We start from the raw sequence: 14604 nt of genomic DNA, 5'->3' as shown, positions 1-14604 counted from the left end.
GGCTTAAATTGTCTTTTTTTTTACCATCAACAACACTGTCAAATCACAAAAGCTTTTTTAAAGTATATTTTGGGCTTTTTATGCCTTTATGATAGCACAGTAGAGAGAGAAAGGAAATGGGGAGGTAGAGAGAGGGGGAATGACATGCAGTAAAAGACTGTCGGATGCGGGACTTGAACCGGGGCCAACTGCAGTGAGGACTGTAGCCTCTACATATGCGGTGCCTGCTCAACCCACTGCGCCACTCAACGCCCCAAATCATAAAAGCTTTTATCACCTAACAGAAGAGGATTGAACCTCCATAGGGGGCGGGGTTTCTGTATGCAAGAGAGTGACTGGAGTGTAAGCGAATAATAAGAGAATGTTTTATTGGTGGGGTTCCGGAACCTCCAGGGATTAATACATCCAACCTGATCCATAAAAGTTGCCAGTGCCTTTGCCGTTTTTCAAGGGGATATTAAAGCCAGGGTTAATTAAACAATTTAAATCATCTCCAAATATTAAATACTACAAGTTTAGAGAAGGAATGCTGCAGATGATATTCCATCATCCCAGTTGGGTGCATAAATATTCATCACTGGCGTGTGAAAAACTGATCCTGAGATTATAATATAACAGCCATATTGGGTTGAGATGATTACTGAGATTATGTCTTTTGCAGTAAATTTTACTTTTTTATCAAGAAGAATGGCCACTCCCCTTGATTTACTATTGAAATTAGAGTCGAAAATCTGACCAGCCCCAGTTTTTCTTAATCTTAACTGGTTTGCTATGGATAGATAAAAATGATTTCAGATTTAAGCCTTTTTAGGTGAGCAAAGACTTTTGAGCTCTTTTGATGGAGCCATTTAGGCTTTTAACATTCCAACTAACAAATCTGGCAGTACCTCCTCCTTTTATTATTCTACTTAACAGGTTTACTCTATCCTTATTCTTTTCATTTTGTTGATCATAGAGGCAGTGTGTATCCCATACAACTCTGAACTAACAACCTAAAAACCTGAACAACTTGAACATACATAACCTATGCTGGTCTCCGTAACGGGATAGCCTGGTTAACCAGGTTTTAGTCTTGAAACAGTCTTTATTCAGCAGATTAAACAGGTACACAGCTAACTCAAGGATGGCAGCAGAGAACTGGATTCAGGTGAGTATGGCAGGGTGTGGATCTGGACCTGGAGACGGAGTCGGTGGGGCTGACGTCACCAGAGGAGGTGAGCTTGCAAGGTGAAGCTGACAAGGTGGGTCTTTTGGTGGAGCAGGAACAGGCTGAGTGCCAACCAGCCACAGGCAGACAAGGAACAGAAAAGAGGCAGGCAATACTCGTAGTCGGGATCAGAAGGCTGGTGGATTTACCAGGGCTGAGATGTGAGGTGAAGATCGGAGGCAAGGCAAACTCCTGGGAGTAAGACCAGTCCATCTCCTCAGCTGGGTGGGTGGAGGGGGTCTGGAGGAGGGTTTTCCCAACATCTGACATCTCCCCCATTAAACGGTCCTAAACATGTGGCAGGTGGGGGCAAGATGCGGGTCCCTCGACGAGCTGACTCATTGGCTGGCTGGTCGGGGTGTTGCCGATGAAAGTTGGCCACGAGGTTGGAGTCCACAATATGGCGAGCAGGAACCCAAGACCTCTCTTCTGGACCGTAACCCTCCCAGCCCACAAGGTACTGGAGACCTCTACCTCGCCGACGAGAGCAAATCAGGCGACGTACTGCATACACTTGACCACCATCGACAATTCGTGGAGGGGTAGGTGGTGGCGCCGCAGGGACCAAGGGACTGTTATGGACCGGCTTAACCCTGGAGACATGGAAGGTTGGGTGAACTCTCATGGAGCGCGGGAGCTTCAACCGGACTGCCACAGGATTGATGACCTTCTGGATCGTGAAAGGCCCGATGAACTTAGGTGCCATCTTTTTGGACTCCATCCGGAGAGGTAAGTCTCGGGTGGAGAGCCACACTTGCTGACCTGATTGGTAGGTAGGTGCAGGTGTACGGCAGCGGTTGGAAGTGGCAGCGTAGCGACCCACAGAACGAAGGAGGGTGGAGCGAGCTTGGAGCCATGGCAGCGGCGAATGAAGGCTTGGACAGACAGACAGGTAATCTCTTTCTTTTGGGCTGGGAACAGTGGTGGTTGATAGCCGTATGCACACTGAAATGGAGAGAGGCCAGTGGCAGAGCAGACAAAGGAGTTGTGGGCTTATTCAACCCACAGTAGTTGTGACAACCAGGAAGGGGGGTTCCGGGAGGCCATGCACCGCGGGGCTGTTTCATTGGTCTGAGGGTGGAATCCAAAGGACAGACTAGGCACCTAGCAGACTGCAGAACTCCCTCCAAAACACAGAGGAAAACTGGGGACCATGGTCCAACACCACATCAACAGGAAGGCCATGCAGGCGGAATACATGGAGCAGGACCAACTGAGCACTCTCTTTAGCAGTTGGGAGCTTTGGCAGAGGCAAAAAGTGGACCATCTTACTGAAGCAGTCCACGATGGTCAGGATGACAGTGTGGCTGTCAGAGGTGGGCAGACCAGTAACAAAGTCCAAAGATATGTGGGACCATGAGCGGTGAGGAACAGGAAGAGCTGGAAGCAGCCCAGCAGGAGGCCGGCGGGAGGTCTTGTGTTGATGCAAGTTGGACAGGCTTTGACGAATTCTTGAACGTCCTCCTGCAAGGTGGGCCACCAGAAATGTTGGAGAAGGGCATGCTGTGTCCGTTGAACACCAGGGTGGCAAGAGAGCTTGGAGGAGTGGGCCCATAGTAGCACATCTAACCTCAAGGCTGGAGGAACGAAAAGGCAGTTTGACGGACAGGAGCTGGGACCCAGCTGTCCTTTGGTGGCTGCTCTCACCCTCTCCTCTATGTCCCAGGTCAACGTGGCAACAAGGCAGGATGTAGGGAGGATGGGCTCAGGTCTATCAGCAGAGTCCTCTGTCCTCAGGAACTGGTGGGCTTTTGCTTTTGCAAACAGGGAGTTCTCCAGGAGGCGCTGGAGGACGGACTGGACATGATGGATGTGTTGCTCTTTGGACTGGGAGAAGATGAGGATGTCATCGAGGTAAACAAAGACATATCGGTTGAGCATATCTCAGAGCACATCGTTTATCAGTGCCTGGAAGACGACAGGGGCATTGGTGAGGCTGAACAGCATTATGAGGTACTCTTAGTGTCCGGTTGGGGTGTTGAACACTGTCTTCCACTCATCTCCTTCTCTGATGCGGACAAGGTGGTAGGTGTTGCGAAGGTCTAGTTTGGAGAAAATGGTGGCCCCCTGGAGCAGTTCAAAGGCACTTGAGGTGAGTGGCAGTGGGTAATGGTTCTTGACAGTGATATCATTCAGTCCTCTGTAGTTGATGCAGGTTCTCAATGTCTTGTCCTTCTTCTCAATGAAGAAAAAACCCGCTCCAGCAGGAGACGAAGAAGGACGAATGATGCCCGCTGCCAGGGAGTCGTTGATGTAAGTCTCCATGACTTTTTTCTCGGGCTCAGACCGAGAGTACAGGCACCCCTTGGGAGGTGATGTACCAGGCAGGGTGTGGGGGCAGAGACCTAGAGTCTCTAGAGTGGAAATCATGGTACTCAGGTGGCACCCTGGAGAGGTCAGGTGAAGAGCTGGAGCTGGAGCTGGAGGAGTGAAGGCTGAGGCTTGCTGCAGGGACCTTTGATGACAGGAGGAGGTCCACTCAAGAACGGCCCCAGTGACCCAGTCAATGTGAGGGTTGTGAAGACGGAGCCATGGATACCCCAGGATGAGTGGCAGACAGGAAGAGCTCAGGATGTGGAACTGGACTGTTTCGTGATGATTACCAGAAAGCGGCAGGTGAACAGGAGAGGTCTGATGCATGACTGTGCCCAAGATGTTTCCATCTAGGGCTCTAGCAGGAACCGGATGAGGCAAAGGAACCCACTTGAGCCCAAGCTGAAGGACCACCTCCTCAGCAATAATACAGGCATCAGCCCCAGAGTCAATAAAAATAGCCAAGGTGTGAGGGCCATCTGGAAGGAGGAGACAGCCTTGGAACAGAGGTCTCTGGCTTTGGGTAGGTGACAGGGCATTTGAGCTCATCAGGGTCTCCTCAACTACTGGTGAGCTCTGGCTTTTACTGGACAGCTGGAGATGTAGTGTCCTGCTGCCCCACAATAGAGGCAGAGATTAGACTTGTGGCGGCGCTCCTTCTCTTCCAGGAAGAGGGAGGTGCGACCCAACTGCATGGGCTCCGGATCCCCAATTTGCTTACCCAATGAGGAGGAATTGGCTGCAGCAGCACCCCCATGGGGCGTGGTGGATGAGAACGTTGACACCTCTCTCGTCGACGAGTCTGGATATGAAAGTCGATGCGAATGGCCAAATCAATCACCCCGTCCAAGGTGATGGGGGTGTCATGTGAAACCAGTTCATCTATAATATAGTCATCCAAACCGTGGAGGAAGGCGTCGCAGAGGGCTGAGCTGTTCCAATTGCTTTGGCTGGCTCTGGTGCGGAAATCAATTGAATAATCTACCAACGTTCGCTCGCCTTGTTTCAGTCCCATCAGTCCCCTTGCTGACTCAGAACCACAATTCTCGAAACCAAAAACCTTGCGAAGCTCGGCAGAAAACAGGTCAAGGAGGCACAGGCTGGAGACCGTCTCTCCCACTCAGCTGTTCCCCATAGTCGAGCTCTGCCTGTAAGGTGGTTGATAACAAATGCAACCTTCGCCGGTTCAGTGGCGAAGGTGCGGGGCTGCAGGGCGAATAGAAGAGAGCAGTTGGTGAGGAAGGAGCCACAAGTCTCCCGATCACCGTCGTAACACTCCGGGGTTCCCACCCGGGGCTCAGGAGCATCTCTGGACGGTGAAAAGGCTGGCACAGGTGCAGGAGCAGAAGCCGATGCTTCAAAAGAGGGGACAGACACAGTAGAGAAACGGGCTGCTAGCTGTTGCATCTGTCCGGCTAATGCCGCTAGTGTCATCCATGAGTCTCGGCAGCTTGTCTGGCTTCAGCAGCAGACGCAGTCATCATGGCCTCATGCTGCTGCAAAACGCCCTCAATCGTCTCAAGGCGACTAAGTGGTGTTGGATTGTGTGCTGGGTTCATAGCTGGCCAGATTGTACTGTAACAGGTATGGAGAAAACCCAATAGCAGCACAAGTGAACCAGGTTTTAGTCTTGAAACAGTCTTTATTCAGCAGATTAAACAGGTACACAGCTAACCCGAGGATGGCAGCAGAGAACTGGATTCAAGTGAGTATGGCAGGGTGTGGATCCGGACCTGGAGACGGAGTTGGTGGGGCTGACGTCACCAGAGGAGGTGAGCTGGCGAGGTGAAGCTTACAAAGTGGGTCTTTTGGTGGAGCAGGAACAGGCTGAGTGCCAACCAGCCACAGGCAGACGAGGAACAGAAAACAGGCAGGCAATACTCGTAGTCAGGGACAGAAGGCTGGTGGATTTACCAGGGCTGAGACGTGAGGCGAAGGTTGGAGGCAAGTCGGGTCGATACCAGGTAAGCAGTCCGGGAACAAGTGCTGGAGAGTCAGGCATGAGAACGAAGACAATCTGGCAAAGAGTGAGTGGAGTGAAGCTGCATATCTACTGGCTTGATTGGAGATGGTGAGCAGGTGAGAGCAGCAGGTGAAAGCAGTTAGGCTGATGAGGGTTGTGGCTGAGCAGCAGAGCAGGAGAGGGGCAGAGCAGACTGTGACACTATCAGTGATATAGATAAAGTGAGTTGTAGTGCATGAAAGTGTACATACATGCACACCTGTACGATGCCATGACCACTTTAGCCTGCTATCTGCCAGTCATAGAAGCCTTTTGCTTCTTCAGGATAGTCAAAGTAAGCGGTTTCTCCTTTAAAGGTGATGCGCAGGCATGCCGGGTATAATAAGTCCGAAACGCACCCCTTTCTTGTACAGGTTCTGCTTGATCTCATTAAAAGACTGCTCTCTTTCTGGCAACATAGCACTTTGAGAGTGTACACCTGGTACACTCTCAAAGCAACATTACGATATTTTTTCTTCTGCATCTTACAACATGTTTTTTTTTTTATTTATATTATATTATTATATTATTATATATTTTTTATGTGTGTAATTTATTTTTGTATAATTTGTGTTATTATCTTCTTATCTTATCAGAAAGTCAAGTTATTTATTTAAGTATCAATCACTCAATGGCCTTTGTGCCTTAGAAATTTTTGTGACACCAAAGACCCTAAAATTATGAAATTCCTTGCCTAGTTTCAGGTGATTCTACACAATGAAAACATAATAATGAATACTAGAATCCCCCTAAATCCTCCACACTGGTAATACATGCATTGAAGAAGAGTTCATCACCACTAAGAGACACATTACCATTGATGCACTGATGAATATGTAAAGGTGAGGATGTGAAGCAGCTGAGGCACAGCCTCTCCTCTCACTCTGTCTCTGTGTTGCAGTTCTCTGGCCTCTATCTGTTTTCGTTCTTCATCATTATCTTGGGCCTGGTCCTTTACGCCTCCTCATCTACCTATGTGGCTCAGGATCCGCGAGTCTACAAGCAGTTCAGGAACACAGGCAGCCAGCTAGCCACCGGGTCGCCCCCGCTTGGTCCTCGAGTCCTGGAGCCCTCCGTCACCTACACCAGCCTGGGCCCCGAGCCGGGGGACGAGCTTCCTGTACGTGTAGCCTAAGAGGATCTGGAAGGTCTGCCAGGGTTTAGTCTCTCAGCCTGGTGGATCAGTGTGTCAGCTGCAGCCTCCAGGCTTGGCCCACAGTTGTATACAGAGAAATAGTGCCAGCTGTGCCCAGTCTTCTGAGCAGGGCAGCTGCTGATCACCCAGGTAGGTCCAGGTTTTCATTGTATGGCCTGTATTGAGGGACGTAGTCTCCACCTGCTCACTGACCAAGTTACGATAAATTCATGTACCCCAATATGTACCTGATAAAGGAATGACCAGAATGTAATTAACTCAAATAGCAAAGCAAGTGAAAGTGTTGAGTTCACTGTGATCAATGACTGTGAGTAGACAGTAGTGACTGTAAATGATCATTCATGCAAGATGGTGTTGTCATTTTATTTAATCTCCTGGTTTCTTTTTATATGTCAGGAATGTTTGTGCTTATTCACTGTGGATATGATAAAACTGAATTCACTTCATTCCTGTTTTCATTTCTGTTCTTATTTACAGTGTTTCTAAATCCACCTGTTCAAAGTCAATGACAGCTGTAGTCAGAGATAAACAGACGGGAGTCATTTAAGACTTCCAGATGAAGCAGTGGCTGAGGTAGAAGTCTTCTGCTGGTGGTTTGTCATGCGGTGGATATTTTGTAGGCTGGTGAAGAAATATCTAAACTTCATCTAAAGTTTGACTGCTCCAGTATTTACAGTGTGAAGACAGCTTTAAAACAGCATTTAGAGAAACACAACAGCTGATGAAAAATCTAAATAATAATAATAATGTTAGTAAACAGCAGAAACATTATCTTTGGTGTTTGGTCAGGTGGTGGGATGTGGTCTTGCACTGGGGGGACTTGGACTCATGACCTCAGCGTTTCTACAATCCTGGCTTCTGTCCTATACTAGTTCTGATCGGTCAAAATACAATCAAGGCTGGAGCACGTTGTTTGTTATCAGACATACACCACACACAGGTGCTTAAGTGCTGTTAAAGGTCCACATTTTATTTAATTGTTGATCCATAAGTAGATATATTTGTGGTTTTAAGAACCAAGAACCATCTCAATTTAGTTTTACATCTCCTCTCTTAGGCTTCTCTCTGGAGCTGTAGTAACAACAGGTCGGGAGCCAATCAGAAGAGAGGAGGCTCTGAGCCTGCTTTGTTGTGACATCATAAAGTTCCAGAAGTCCTGATGGCTGGTTATAAGGCTCAGTTTCTGAATACAGGCTGTCTGCATTTCTCGGTGGACTGAGCGCTTTGATACTTTCACAGTATTGATATAGAACCTAGACCTGCTTTATAATCAAACAACACATGGACATCTACCTTTATACTGTATGGACCTTTAACTCAGTTTAACACCAACTGTAACCAGCAGCTTTGAGAGTGATGGCGGCTGCATGTCATACATTAAAACAAATGTTTACTCATTTCATACCAGACTCCTCCATAACCACAGACGCTGACATCAACTCTGTTCCCTCGTCAACCACCTCAGCTGTCTCTCCTCTCTGTAACAGGATTCATTCAGTAGGAGTCACTTTATAAAACAAACCGATCCACAACAGACTATTATAATCTGCTAATTTCTTTCATATTCATTCATTCACATTCACTCATTCACACCATGCTACTTAAAAGAAAAGTCTGCCGTGAACATTTAAGGAAGGATTGTGTTGCAGATTATGATGGTCCAGTTGATGATGTTGTACCGTCAAGAGATAACAAAACAAAATAAATAAAAATCTGTTCTGTTCATTCTAAGTCTCTTAGTCTGCACTTTTGATGTACAAGACATACAACATCAGGCTTCAACTGCCTGTTTGTAAGAGTTTCCCCAAACAGTACTTCCTTGTTGAGCTGCAGTGTAGTGCGAGTGACACAACAAAGACTGTAACTTTGGAAGAAAGCCACATGATTTTGCTAAATCAGACAGTGGACGTGTCCTAGTGTTATTATCTTTATTTAATCAGGAAGCCTCATTGAGATTAAGATCTCTTTTCCAAAAGACACCTGAAAACAAGAAGCAATCACAAGAACACAATCAGCAACACAAGTACACAACTACAAAATGCAAGGAACTAAGAAACAAGGAATTAAGATAAACAAATACAAGAATCATAATAAAGTTTTAAAATCTCTAAGGGAAATAGTAAGACTCTATTTTGAGGGGGCAGTTTGCAGTCCATTTAAACAGTGCCTAGTACCTGAAACAAGTTCTGCCAACATTAGTGTGAAATGAGGGATATTGAGGATTAACTGAATTGTGTTCTGTTGATTCTACATCTAAATGGGAGAAGAGACAAGAGTTTGTTTGAAGCTTCAACAGTCGAGTTTTATAAATAAATAATATGAGATGGCTGTTTCTTCTTGACTGTAGGGAGATCCAACCCATGATGATGATTAATGCACTGTGATACACCAGGGTTTAACTGCTGGAGTGTAAAATGGCAGCAATACAAAATAACTCCACAGTCAAGAACATGAAGGTTGACAGTAGACATCAGTACTAGTAGAAGCTGGAAGAAACTGGAAGAACACACAAGGGGTCAATGAAGAGGGAAGCACAAAATAGTTTTTATTAAGGGAGGAGGCTGTTATCAGTGCCTGAGCCTGCAGCTGTTATTGATCTGTAAACCAGCCTGCTGTGGCTGGAGTGTGTTTAGTGAGTCGATAAAGGTGTTTAGCTGTAACTGACGATTCTGGGATTTTTGCTCAGAAAGGAGGTTTGGACATAGAATGGTAGTTGTTGAGAGCAGAGACATCACCACCTTTGTGTAAGGATACTACTAAGGTGCTTTTCCATGAAGCTGGAATCAAGCCTGTTAAGATATGAGCTAAATTGTAATTATTTATATTTTGCAGAGAAAGAGGACTGTGGATTTTGTCTCCCATCATTCCCTTTGGAAGCACATTAGAAAGAGGTCTGGTAACAGCCAGTGAGAAATTATTACAGCAGGCAGGACTTCTTATGGACATCTGACTACTGTTTTAAGACAGATTGTGAACCTGTCCTTTAACATTGAGCCATCTGTAGCAAGGATGTAAGGTGCTAACACTGAGACCATTTAGCTTGGCACTGCATTTTACTTAAAGTTGAAGAATTTAGTGTTTGACTCCCTCTAATATTGTTGTTGTTCATTATACCACAATTAGGTCCAACCAAGTAATCTGATTTGATGATCTGATCTGAGGCATTCAATGAGTGCTGATATAGAGCATAACAGCACTGGGACTTTTAACAACATGTATCACTCCACTTTACAGGTGTTCTACTAACCATTAATCAGCGTTACATTACAACGACCGTTATCTATCTTGAATGTAACAAACATTTTAAAGATTATTCCGGAAATAACATTTGAATCAAATGATCTCTGGTTGTCAGAGGATGATGGGAAGAGGCCTGGATACTTAAGCACACACCAGACGCAACATGTAGACAAAGTAGCAAGCTAGTGTGCACTGTGCAGGTCAGGAAAATGTTTATGTGTTGCTTAGCAACAGTCAAGTACCAGTCCAGTTGCAAAACTTTTTGTGTTGGCGTTGCCAAATAAATAAAAAAAAAAAAAATCATAATCTGTTGTTGCTTATATGGCGCAAGAGAACTGTTTTATAAAAGCAATATCACACGAGAGGGAGTGATGTACTGAATATTGTCTTCAGTACTCGGCCTCGTACTTATGACCACATCACAGCCGTGCTGATATTCAGTACATCACTCCCTCTCGTGTGATATTGCTTAAATGTATTATGTCCTCCTGATGTCATGGAGATCCCAGCTGGCTTTTGGCCTAAGGGTGGCGAGTTCACCATGGGGTTATATTATTTTTGCATTTCTTTGTTTCTGTTTGTGTGAGTACTTTCCTTTTTCTATGTATATGTAAAAAAATAAATAAATAAAAGCAGTTGATCAAAAACAAAACAACAGTTTGGGAAGGGGTTTCACGGGTTATGAATTTACCATCTCCATCTATGAGTACTAACTTATAAACAGCTTTCTGTCTGTGTGTGTGTGTGTGTGTGTGTGTGTGTGTGTGTGTGTGTGTGTGTGTGTTAGTCTGGCTGTGCTTGTAAACCTAATAGACATCAATCAGGCTGTTACTGTTTTTTTCGATTGCATAATCACTAAAATCAAAAGTATTACACAATTATCAAAACCTTACACTCACGGAGCAAAACATCGGCCCAGATTTGCAGCACTATAAGCACAATGTCAGCCTCACACTTTTTACAAAACAATACACACAGTGATTTGCAAAACACTAAACACACTTGTATACATTAGACATTAGAAGTATATCATGATGTGACTTCCTTGCAATTCCAAAGCACTGACTGTCAAATCACCTGATCTATGAGCCAATTGGTTAAACACAGCCATCAGGTGCGCAAACACATAATTGCTTAATTGTAGACACACCAATCAGGTTTAAGCACTATAAAAATGCAGCACATGAGTTCACCGGTCTTCAACCAAAATGGAAGGAGTCAAGAGAAGAAGAGTGAGGGTGAGAGGGGGAATCCATGGCGGAGGAGAAGGAGCTAGAGGCCGAGGTGGAGGTAGAGGAAGAGGAAGAATAGGAGAATGTGTTCAAAGAAGAATAGGACCAAATTTATCAAATGAAATTTACGCAACACTAGTTGACCATGTTGTCCGTCATGCCAATATGGGCCCTTACAACACAGCTCACAGCAGTAAACCAAATGCACCAGATGCAATACATTGTCATATGGGACAATGTGTCATTCCACCGCTCTGCTCTGGTCCAGAACTGGTTTCAACACCATCCACAGTTTACAGTACTATACCTTCCACCATACTCTCTGTTTCTAAACCCAATGGAAGAGTTTTTCTCAGCATGGTGGTGGAGGGTTTACGATCTCCGGCCCCAGGCTCAGGTCTCACTCAGGCCATGGAGGAGGCCTGTGACCAAATCGACGCCGCGGCTGTGCAGGGATGGATTCGACTTTCAAGATGGTTCTTCCCACATTGTCTTGCCAATGAGGATATCACCTGTGATGTTGATGAAATTCTCTGGCCAAATCCAGCTAGGTGAAGAGATAATATCTAGTATTTTCTGTACTGTATTGTACTGTACTGTATTTTTTTTTTACTATAATTGTAACCTGTACTGGATACAGTATTTTATGTTTGTCTGATATTTGCTGAGCTGACAATGTTATGCTCACTACTGTAGTAGCATGAAAACTGGGACATGTTTTGTTGTGATTCTCCATGTTGACATGTTGACTGATTTAGCTATATGGAGAGAAATAAATCATAGTTTCATCAGCCTGCAGCATTGGTCTTGTGTAGTGTTTGGTGAATTTATTGTATATTTGCACTTTCTCTGTGTACTTCACTTACAGTGCCCTAATCACTGAGAAGTATAATCGATAAAAGTGTTTTAGGTTAAGCACAGCAGTGTGTAACTGGTTCAAACAGAATTAAGTCATATGAAACATGTTTGTTTCATATGGTAACAAAATATGTTTTTTATAAATTACTGTACTGTTTTTACAAGAGTGTTTCATTTTGTAAAGGATCTAAGGTATTCTGCTAATTGTTTGTAGTGTTTTGAAAAACCGGGCCCTGTTTTCCAAATGGTGCTTAAGCAATCGAAAAAAACTGTAATGAACATCACTTTGTGCAGCTGGAAGACACAGAGCTGGAATAAACATGTAACATGAACACTCACACATACATGCTCTCATACTTGAGAGTAATAAGGGGAAGAGTTAATGAGTCTAACTAGCCAATAAGAATCAGCTTTATTCATTTCTGCCTGGACACTGCGTTTGTAGCACTTGCCTGTTTGTGTGCGTGTGTGTGTGTGTATATGTGTGTGTGTGTGTGTGTGTAAACATAACTGTAAGGTTTGGATGGTGGTGAACCCTTACAAATATAGGATAAAGGTGCAAGCGTGATGGAGAACAGAATCAGTCACACAAGGATTGGTTTCAGAGCTCTGAGTTTGGTTTACTGGTGACCATAGGCAAATTACACAAAACAAAATAGTCCAACAGCTCTTACATGTATGTAGCCGAATGGCTTGACAAAAGAAGCAGTCTGGCTGGTGTGGCAGGTCGCAGTGGATGGCAGCAGCAACGGTGACATTCAACCTGACCCCCCTTCTCTGACACAAAAACCCCTCTACCCACTCCCCTCTCTCTTTCCTGCCCACTTGGTACAGCCTGATAAGGTAATTGACACCTGCTGAGTCTGGTGGCTGCATTCCCATGTGTGCACTCCATGAAAACACCCCCCCCAGAAGTAGACCTCAAAGAGAGAGTGGTTAGTAGGGGTTCCCAAAATAAAAGCACAACATAACAAAAATGAACTTCCTGTATTAGCCAATGGGTATTGTTTTTCACCTTAGTGAGGGGGATGTTTGCCAGCTCCCTCACAATAACAGAGATCACAGAGCCTCTTAAGGAGCTGGTTGGAACACCTGTATCTAGCTGGAAGACACAGAACAGAACTGACAGAGATATGAGTGTTATTTTGGCTCGGCGAGTCTCTTAAACAACTGCTATCTGTAAAAAATGGTAACTCCTATCAGAACCATGAGCAGACCATGACCGGCATAAGACCTTCGTGCACAGAATATCTGGTTTTGGTGTTTGTAGAGCCAAAAATTTGGACAAAGGAGCGAGTTACAGAAAAATGTCACTTCTGCATTTTTGGGGAAATTAGCTCCTGAATTTGTATTGCAGTTAATGGGAGAAGTGGAGGGGGACTCCCATTATTTTCAGGCTCATGTTCAAATTCTGTAAGTCTCTGTGCTAAGGTAGACACACTGTATGAAACAGGACAAATCTTTTCTACTATTGAGGAAGCCATGACGTGTGAAGATTGAAATATGTGGCCGAGTTAAACAGAATTTTTTCACAGGAGTTCTAGAGCTCCTCCCACTCTAGCGATGATGTCATCCACTCTAGCCTCGAACATTCTGTGCAATACACACCCATTATAAACAAAAGAAAAAAGCTTGAAAGGTTGAATGAAATCTGTAGCTGAAAGTATGCTGTAGTATTTAAAGTTTAAAAAAGGTGAGGTTTTCAAGGATTTGAACATGGTCTCCATTCCATTCAAGAATTTCATAAAAAGCTTAATATTTCAAAAAATCATACATAATATCAAAAAGATGAATACATTGGACAATCTGCAGAAAAAGCCGAATGTTTTGATAGTTGAACGGTTTTTGTAGCACAAAAACTATAGGAGTTAGATGCCAAAAAGCGCACAGAGGGCTGAAGAATAATAAAAAAGACAATAGTGTGGATCCTGACTTAGCATTCACACTAATCATAACAGGCAAACATGCTGGGGGAAACATTTTGGAAGCTCAACAGTCACTAACACAATATCTGAAAAATGTTGCAACAATTATTACAGAGTTTTCAAGGAGCTTGTCCATCAGCACTTCATAAGACTGCAATATGCTAATTAACAAATAAATTATTACAAATAATATAACGTATCATTCAACAAATGAGGAATAAATCGATCAGCCTACAAACAAACATAAAACCAATGTAGGTCTACATATGCTGTAAATTCAGGTCCTGAACCTTTGGAAAGTACTACCCCAGACCAGGTACCTTTTGGGGGTCGATCAGTTACCCTGGAACTAAATTTAAACCCTGGTTCCTGCGGTGGAAACGCACATTTCCTCCAAAGGTTCCTGGTTCCCAGGGAAAGTTCCTGTGATGGAAAAATGGCTTTAGTCACTCTGTCTGGCGAATGGGTTTTCTATCCAATTATACTGCACATCTGGGATGGGAAAGTATTCGCACAGTTTAGTCTTTGGTCACAAAATCTGAAAGATTTTAAACAATAATTCGTCATAATTTGACAGATGTACTTCCTTTGCCCACAGGTCCAGTTTTCTAATGGTTGCTTGGACTTTAATCTGGACAGTCAGAGTCGGTCAGATTCTTTCAGTCCTTCTG

At 44.5% G+C, this 14604-nt stretch overlaps 1 protein-coding gene across 1 annotated transcript in view; it reads left to right on the top strand.

Moving 5' to 3' along the window:
* The window catches only part of slc35f1 (solute carrier family 35 member F1), a 35765-nt gene extending 27362 nt beyond the window's left edge, over window positions 1–8403 (top strand). The window contains exon 8 of the mRNA XM_023423756.2: window positions 6424–8403. Coding sequence (XP_023279524.1) covers window positions 6424–6657 — 234 coding nt within the window. The 3' untranslated portion in view covers window positions 6658–8403. The remainder of the gene's footprint in view (window positions 1–6423) is intronic.
* The last annotated feature ends 6201 nt before the right edge of the window (window positions 8404–14604 follow it).

This window comes from Seriola lalandi, unplaced genomic scaffold (genome assembly GCF_002814215.2).
Source record: "Seriola lalandi dorsalis isolate HSWRI2012SDOR001 ecotype SW California unplaced genomic scaffold, Sedor1 jcf7180002054693, whole genome shotgun sequence".
NCBI lineage: Eukaryota > Metazoa > Chordata > Actinopteri > Carangiformes > Carangidae > Seriola > Seriola lalandi.
Note: the sequence above shows the minus strand (reverse complement) of the source record. Positions and strands in the feature narration are given on the sequence as shown.